The following is an 8,245-nucleotide window of genomic DNA, read 5'->3' as shown; positions in this document are numbered from 1 at the left end:
GATAAAGTTTAACGATGGTAAAATAACAATAAACACTAGTAATATTACAAATTACAATAAACAATAAATTCACCCTCAAAAAAAGTTTTCGTGGTTGGTACTTAAAAAGTTAAGTACCAACTTATTTAAATATATGAAAGATTTATTAGGTTTTATTTATTCCAGTATTCTTCCGAAGAAGCAATAAATTTATTGAAAAATTATGTTTACAAATATAATGCAATGGATTAATTTGTTACGTCAGTTTGAATTTGTATCATTTCAATGAAAAATCATGAGCAAATATTGTAACTTACTAACGGAAATGAAATACAATATTGAAAATTAAAGATAATACTACCGAGGCGTGATTTCATTACACTTACTATCACGAATACCATTAAAAAAGATACATTGTGTTTTTTTTATGAATAAAGATAATCAAATCTATCGAATTATAATTCGATTAATATTATTTTCAAGAAAGTTATAAACATTGAATATTTTAATACAAATACACAAAGTTAAATTATTTGATTACAGTAAAAAACTCAAAATAACAAAAAAAATATTAATCTAACTGTACGATACGATTATATGGGTCATTTAGATTCTATAAATCGAATACGACAGAATGGTGAATTCTTAAATCGTACCGTCGCGTACTCACAAAACTTTAAACAATTTTGTTATATAAAGTTAATTTAATTTATTAACGATACTCTGTTACTTCATTTTGTAGTAGTACATTTCGATCTATATTTTATATTTTACGTGACGAAGACTATTAGTGACACTTACAGTGGCTACGAAAAGTATTTCCCCACCATTGTATTTATTATGCCATTTACATACTATTTAATTAGGTTAGAGTATATTAAATTTCGTATTATTTAATAGTACTTTCATATAATTAGGAAAATTTAATATTAAGAAAATGAAATGTATAACCTGATAAAAAAGCACTTCATTGGAAAATAAGGGTCTTATACCGTTTATAAAATACCTTTTGTAACCATTGTATTTCATAAGATGTGAGATATAAATTAAAGCCAAAAACCTTAAAATTAAACAACTTAACTCAAACCTAAATTGATTTAACAATAATAGTAAAGGGTTAACATCAATCGAATAAGAAGTAACTGGAAACAAGATGTAAAGAAGAAGAATAGCGATTTATCACTGGACAAGGTGTACTCGTGGCACTCGCTACTCTCTGTAATTTTCTGACGCCTCGCGCTCAATCTTCTCTCATACGCACGATTAATGAGAGCGAAAGTGATCGAGCATCACATTCGATTAAAACTTCAGCATGGCTGTTGAAGGTAACTGAACTCTGTTGACCTTAATATAGAAAACGAATGAGCATACGGAATGAACCGTGCGACGACAGATAAAACTCGTAAATTACCAATATACTGCGGATATTTATACATTTACGGAGAATTTGAAAATAAAGAAATGCATAGAATAAATATAATCTAGTGATAAAATCAAGTATAATACATACTTATAAGTTTGAATCAAATCTAATATCCAAAGTTCACTTCAAATAAATAGTTGTATGGTATTAGGTCATCCCATAAATTCGTGCCGACTTTTATGTATACATTTCATATTTTAAAGAAAAACAAGAGAACTTTTATCGAGACGGAATAATGGCCCTACCAAAAAAAATGGGAAGAAGTTGTACAACGAGAGGTGGATTACATTTTTTCATGAAACTGAAAGGTATGTAAACAATCTTAACATATATAACCGCTCGAAAAACGGCACGAACTTATGGAATGACCTAATATAATGGTTCTTGCCATTATAATCGTCAAGTATTCGATATTTATAAGCTGGTGCCGAACCTCTGAATGATTCTTCGTAACTTTCGAAAATCTACTTATAACTACGTACTTCGATATTTAAATGAATTGAATCCTTTGTAAGTAGCAATCGAATAAGGAGAGTCTTGTTGAATTCTTCTATTTAGATAAATTCTATAGAATTATAGACGATAAACGGGATTCCTATAAATTTTGTTTGAATATCCACAGTTGTAACAATTTAAGAACGATAGCCAAGAAAAGTGATTTTAAATGAAGTAGAATTTCTGTTAAAGTGCTGATAAAGTTTCGAACTTATTCGAGCAAGGTTTGATCCTCTTTAGGAGTCCTTTTTTCATTTGTAAAACTATTCATAGGGGATTTGAATCTGTCGCATTTACGTTCAAGTTTGTTTAAAATTCTGTCTATCGCTTCTTTTCTCGAAATACTTATGAAGAGTATGAAGATCATAAGGTACAAAGAGCTTGAATCGGCACCTATCTAAGTCCAATACTACATATAATGCGCAGAAATTATATAAAATATTGTAAATAGAGTATTCGTTGTAATATTTAGTAGGTAAAACAAATCTCAACTCAATTTCACAAAAATACGAATCTGCACAAATATCCGCAGTTTAATTATTAAAATATAATGCGATAATCCAATAGTGAATTATCATTGATTAATGAATAATCAAATATGTGTTGTTCTTTTCGAAATCCGATTTATTTCGTTACTTTTATTTTTGGAGAGATTTCTTGGCTTGGCTGAGTTGGTGTAATGTAGTGTAACAAGTTACGTCTGTAATCGGCTTAAATAAGGCATCTTGCACTGCGACTGAAGCGTTGTTTCGCGAGAGTGAAGTATTAATTTGTGTGGATTGATTTTTAGAGAGCGAAAGACGTTCGAGATAAATTTTCCATTGTACATGTAACAAGCAAATAATAAAGCATACCTTGCGTGTACCTTTCGGCCATTCAATTTTTTCTGCTTTTTATTTTATTTTAAGTATGTGTATGTATTTGAAATTTTACACTGGAAATCCTTTTTTTACTGCTAGATTTTGTAGATTTTGAATAAATAAATTATTAGTAACATGTATATAATACTAATAATTCCTATTTACTAAATTAATTCTATTTTTTCAAATAAAATATCAAACAATTTTGATTGTTAATGTTAATTCGAATTTATTATTGTATTTTGCATGTGTTTGAGTTATGAACATAGCCAAGTTATTTTACAACGTAGAAACATTTCTCTTAGAATTGTTTTAATTTTAATTATCCTTGAATAATACCTACGCATGTATTTAAGCTTGCGTACGTCAGACATTATGAAGAAGTCGATATAATATTTCAGGACACATCTAATCAAGTACAATATACGAAATAAAATAAAAAATTTTCATTTAATAACTAAATAATAGAATAATTCAAGAAAATATTATTTGTTGATTCAAGGAAACTAAGAAACTAATGATCAAATAAGATATATCACTAAAATAATCATTTCTCAAATATCTTGTTTAAATAATATCCCGTATCGTTGTTCAATTAGTTTAAATATGATATTGATAGACATTTTTAACGTTCTATTAACCTTCCAAAATTTCATATAATAAGTTTAATTGTTAATTTAGATTGAGAAAATAATTATAATAAATGGTGACAAAATTTGATTTATTTACACCACTATGAATTTGATAAAGCAAAATAACAAAATTTGAAATGAAAACTCAAATGTTTAAATGACAAGAAGTTATAATCTCAAACCAATAATCATTTTTATACATTTATACATAAAATATCAATCCAATTTATATTTATTTATTGAAAACTAATAAAAGACAATTTATAACATTCTTAATTACTAATATTACAAATATCATTTTACTATGGATCGAATGACTGAAAGTTTGGATCCAATTCGTTTTCTTAATTGAATCGACGATATTGTCCTCGTCTTTTGGCTCGAAAAGACAGAATTTTTTGTAATCGATGCATCTTCGCCAATACAACCAATTTTTTGAGAAACATCTAAAGTCATAAGTATTCTCTAGTATATATGAATAAAATTAAAGAATAAAAAGGTAAATATACAGGGTGTCTTATATCTAGTAATAATTCCTATTTCATTGTGCGTTTTACAGTATCTATACATAAAATAAAACAGTAGAAGGGTTGGAAATCGGAAAAATCTAATTTTGGAACCTTTTGGTTTGTCTATTTGTTCGTCCGTTTGTTCGTCTGTTTGTACTCGCATCACATAAAAACTACTGAATGGATTTTGATGGGTTTTTCTTTATTGTATGGTTTAGTTTCCAAGGAAAAAGATAGGAAAAAATATGTTTTATCCCGATCCGTTTCGTAGAAACTGAGAAGTAGCCTGGCATCTGAGTTGTATGTGTTTCCATTTTGGTAAAGGTCAAAGAACAATGGGTATTGTTTACGTCGTGTTTGTTTTGAAATTGAACATTCTATAATTTAATATTTTTAACTAAATAAAAAAGATTTTTAAATTAATTAAAAAGTGTAGCCGATGAGCACGATAAAAATGCGCATAAACCAACCTAAATTTGTGATACGTCAATCGAGGGAGTTTCCTAGAAAAATATTTCGACGAAGTTTTAGCACCTACTTCTATTATTAGCATAATTATTAACCTAAACATGATTCATATCTTTCATTTATATAGGTTCATGCTTGATATCTTTTGTCCTATCCTATAAAGAATTATGAAGAAAATCTCAGATACCATAGTTAGAGTGGTTCATGTTGGAAGTTTTACAAATTGTTTTTATTGAAAAACGTATTTTTAAGAAATCAGGAATATTTTAAAAGTAGAAATTTTTTATTAAAGTTATCGAGTGACAATATTTATGTTTTTACAATAAAAGCTGCCTGTCATGTTTATTTCTTACTCATAATTTTTGCAACTTTTGTATAGTTTTTTTACCCTTCCATGCGTATAAAGTCGTATATATGTAAACATTTATTGTACAAATAGATATATATGAGCGTGTATATGATAATATTGCATAAGTATTTTGACTGTACAGGTAACTTTAAAATATATGAATTACTACTACTTTATACATATTGCACAAATCGCGTATACTCAAGTATATTTGAGCGTATGTAGAAGAAGCACAGATTTGTACAAGTCGGAAAACTAAGACGAAAGAAGCGAAAGCGAGTACATCGTCGTCGTCCATCGACTACAAGGTATACTAACGTATACAAACACTATTTAAATATACTTGTGTCGTATGGAGGCTATATGACTGTAAAGTATATTTGTGGAATAAATTTGTGTGCGTATACCGCTTAAGTATGTACTTGCGTGTATAGCCGATTTAGAGAGTATGACATTGCTTGTGGCAGTTAATAGTATCCAGTAAGTGGTAACATTCCTCGTACAGCAGAAGCATTCCTCGTATTATATTATCGTATATTAATCGTAGAGATACTTATTTTATCTGCTGCAAACTACAGAAGGAAGAATATAATACTTTTATTATAAACATTGATAGTTTATATTCTATACCAAGAAGCTCGATTTTTAACACTTTGTAGTCAGCTCTGGATGAAATCTCTATCAATGCGGATTTTTCAAGAATGACAGGGGAAATTTAAAATCTTTCTTACTGAATTTTACTAATTATCACAAGCAGTATCGTACTTGGCAGAAATAATAGATTCCGAAAATAATGTTAACCTGCGTTACTTGAGAGAAAATAATAACATAATTTAAATTTAGCTTTAATCACGACATATTAGCAGCAAAACGTACAAGCACTCTAGTATAGAATATATGTCAAACTCGTATACGTTAAACTCGTAAATATGATTGGCTGTTCAGGAATAGAATGATATTTTTATGAATGTGTAAACGGTAATCATATTATTATATGTTAGATATGTATGTGATACATACATATTATAAGCCTTGTTGAGATACTCGACAAAATCTTCAATGTTGGACGAGTAAATTCTGTAATCAATCATGAAAGCGACGAAGATTGCAAATACTATATACCTCTTTTAATCTAATAATAATGATAGAGGACTAGAGCTTCGTCGAAATGGTTTTCTTAGAAAGCTTTCGCGATTAACGTATCACAAGATTAATTTGGTTTTGGAGCACTTTTATCATGCTTACTCTGCTATATTCTTTAAGATGAATATCTTATTTCGTTGTGTTTTCTGCTTCATCCAATGCAATACATAGAAATATAAGTGGAAATACTAGCCTATAGCGGGATTCTGCCAATCAAGACATACAATGCAATGACAAGTAACAGACAAATATTCAGACTATATTTTCACATACAATAATAATATGAAAAAATGTTATGCTACACTTTTGATTTATTTCTTCATCTAGAATTACCCTCTTCTACTATCAATTACAAAACACCCTGTATATAACAGTGGGATACATATATTTACCGGATGAAGTTTGATCAGCGGTATCAGTTTCATCTTTCACAAGATACCCATTCAATTTCCCTGACTTGGTCACTTTTGCAGAAGGTTCTTTGGTTTTGCCCTCGTCGTTCGGTGGACGAGACCTTTTCACTTTCTTTTCATCGGACGCAATGACAGAGTTTAGAGAGTAGGTATCCATACATTTTCTACACCGCCATACGATTCTCGGATCGTAAACGTCGATGTCGACGACAGGGGGTTGATGGCACAGGGGGTGATAGACTTCTTGACATTCTTGACACTCCAGCAGTATCAGTGGACCTAGCTTCGCTCCGTTACAGATCTACAGATTTCATAAAATGAAATTATAATAAACATGTTGAAGCAGTTATTGTGTAAATGCTCTTTTATACATCTAACTTTTATCTGTAACTTGGTCCGCGTAAATTATTAATACACGGAAATACCTATATATTTCTTATGCTAACAGTTAAGTTAATCCCTACAGATAAAAATATTAAATTATAAAAGATTCGATTTCAAAACAAATACGGCATAAGCAATAACCACCGTTGCTTGACTTGTGCCGAACATAGGAGCGCATATAACTCAGATGTCAGGCTATTTCTCGATTTTTACAAAACGGATCGAGATGAAACATATCCTATTTTCTTTCCCGGATACTAAACTATACATACAGACAATACCCCATCAGAATCCGCTCGAAAGTGTTTACATAATGTGACGATCAAACAGAAAGATACAAATTTCAAAAATTAGTTTCTTCCACTATACGTACAACTTATGAGCTGTTCCTAAATGATTCTTATTTTTCTTTGTTCAATCTAGAGACACAACCCTTCTATTGTCTTATTATATGTATAGATAACTAGGGGTAATTAGAGTAGCCAAATAGTTGCTTGTTATAATTGTAGGTTAAAGAAAAAGGGAGAGTTGATAGATTAGTGTTCAAATATAAAAAGTATAAACCATATTTAGAATTTTTATAATTAATCAAATTAAATAAGATTTTTATTTCAAGAGTCTACGAAAAAAGCGGGGAATATCAATTATTACGAATTTTGACTTTGAAATTTTTTGTATGCTATGTCGTATTCAGAATTGGCATCTTCCGAGTATTACGGTGGTTATAACAAGTTAAGGTATACAATGAAAAAATGGGGAATATCAAAGAAAAGCAATGTAAGAAAGGGAGAAAGCGGAGAATTATAAATAAAAGTTGAAAATGATACAGAATAAAATAAGGAATAAAATGATGTTTCATTTTAATAAATGAGAAAATATGAAGGTATGGCATTATATGTATGTATATTGAAAAATAAATTTTCCTTTTTTTATAAAAATGTTAAAATTTGACATTCCCTCTTTTCTTAACGGGCCCTTCATTTTATAAAATGATGACAATTTAAATTATTGTTACTAAATTATTTGAATTTAAATAGCGCAGAAACCTTGCATAAAAGTCCATCTCCAGATCCTTCATCAGGAATAGATATCCTCGGAATGTCCCCTTTTTCGCTACAATCCTCAATATTCGCATCAAATATTTTCATCGGTTTCCAATTAATTTCTGTTGTATTATTCGTAGAAAGCAATAGACTGCCGGTTTTTCTCAAGGCTTTATCATTACCTTCTTTACGCCAAGATATTTCGGATTTCTCGTTTGAATTCGCGAACGACTTGCCACGGATTTTCGTATTCTGCAGAAATTTCTTCGGCATCTTAGCCATCAAAGTTTTGTCAAAGCCATACCTCCTCTGGATGGACGTATCCAGCATTTTACGAAGTTTCTCCGCACTGTCGTCCTCCGTCGAATGTAACAGCGCTAACGCGTTGAAGAAATCTTGGTCGATGCCAGATGCATCTTCCGCATCCTCGTACATTATGCACACGTTACAACTTTCCCTTGAGACTTATTTTCTTTTTTGGGGGGAGGAGGGGTCTTTTTAGATTTCAGATAAAGTTTCTTGCGCTTTCTTAAAGGTGACGAGTAAT

General features: G+C 30.0%; 1 protein-coding gene across 1 annotated transcript; it reads right to left on the bottom strand.

Annotated features, from left to right (window-relative positions):
• Positions 1-3,683: 3,683 nt before the first annotated feature.
• Positions 3,684-8,245, bottom strand: LOC126914812 (integrator complex subunit 12-like). Its single transcript, XM_050719237.1, has 3 exons — positions 7,702-8,245; positions 6,251-6,572; positions 3,684-3,835 (listed from the first exon to the last, which is right to left on the bottom strand). The coding sequence occupies exons 1-3, from the start codon at positions 8,131-8,133 to the stop codon at positions 3,684-3,686; spliced, it is 906 nt and encodes a 301-aa protein (XP_050575194.1). The 5' UTR covers positions 8,134-8,245.

This window comes from Bombus affinis, chromosome 3, assembly GCF_024516045.1.
Source record: "Bombus affinis isolate iyBomAffi1 chromosome 3, iyBomAffi1.2, whole genome shotgun sequence".
Classification (NCBI taxonomy): domain Eukaryota; kingdom Metazoa; phylum Arthropoda; class Insecta; order Hymenoptera; family Apidae; genus Bombus; species Bombus affinis.
The sequence above is the reverse complement of the archived record's forward strand: the minus strand, read 5'-3'. Positions and strand labels throughout refer to the sequence as shown.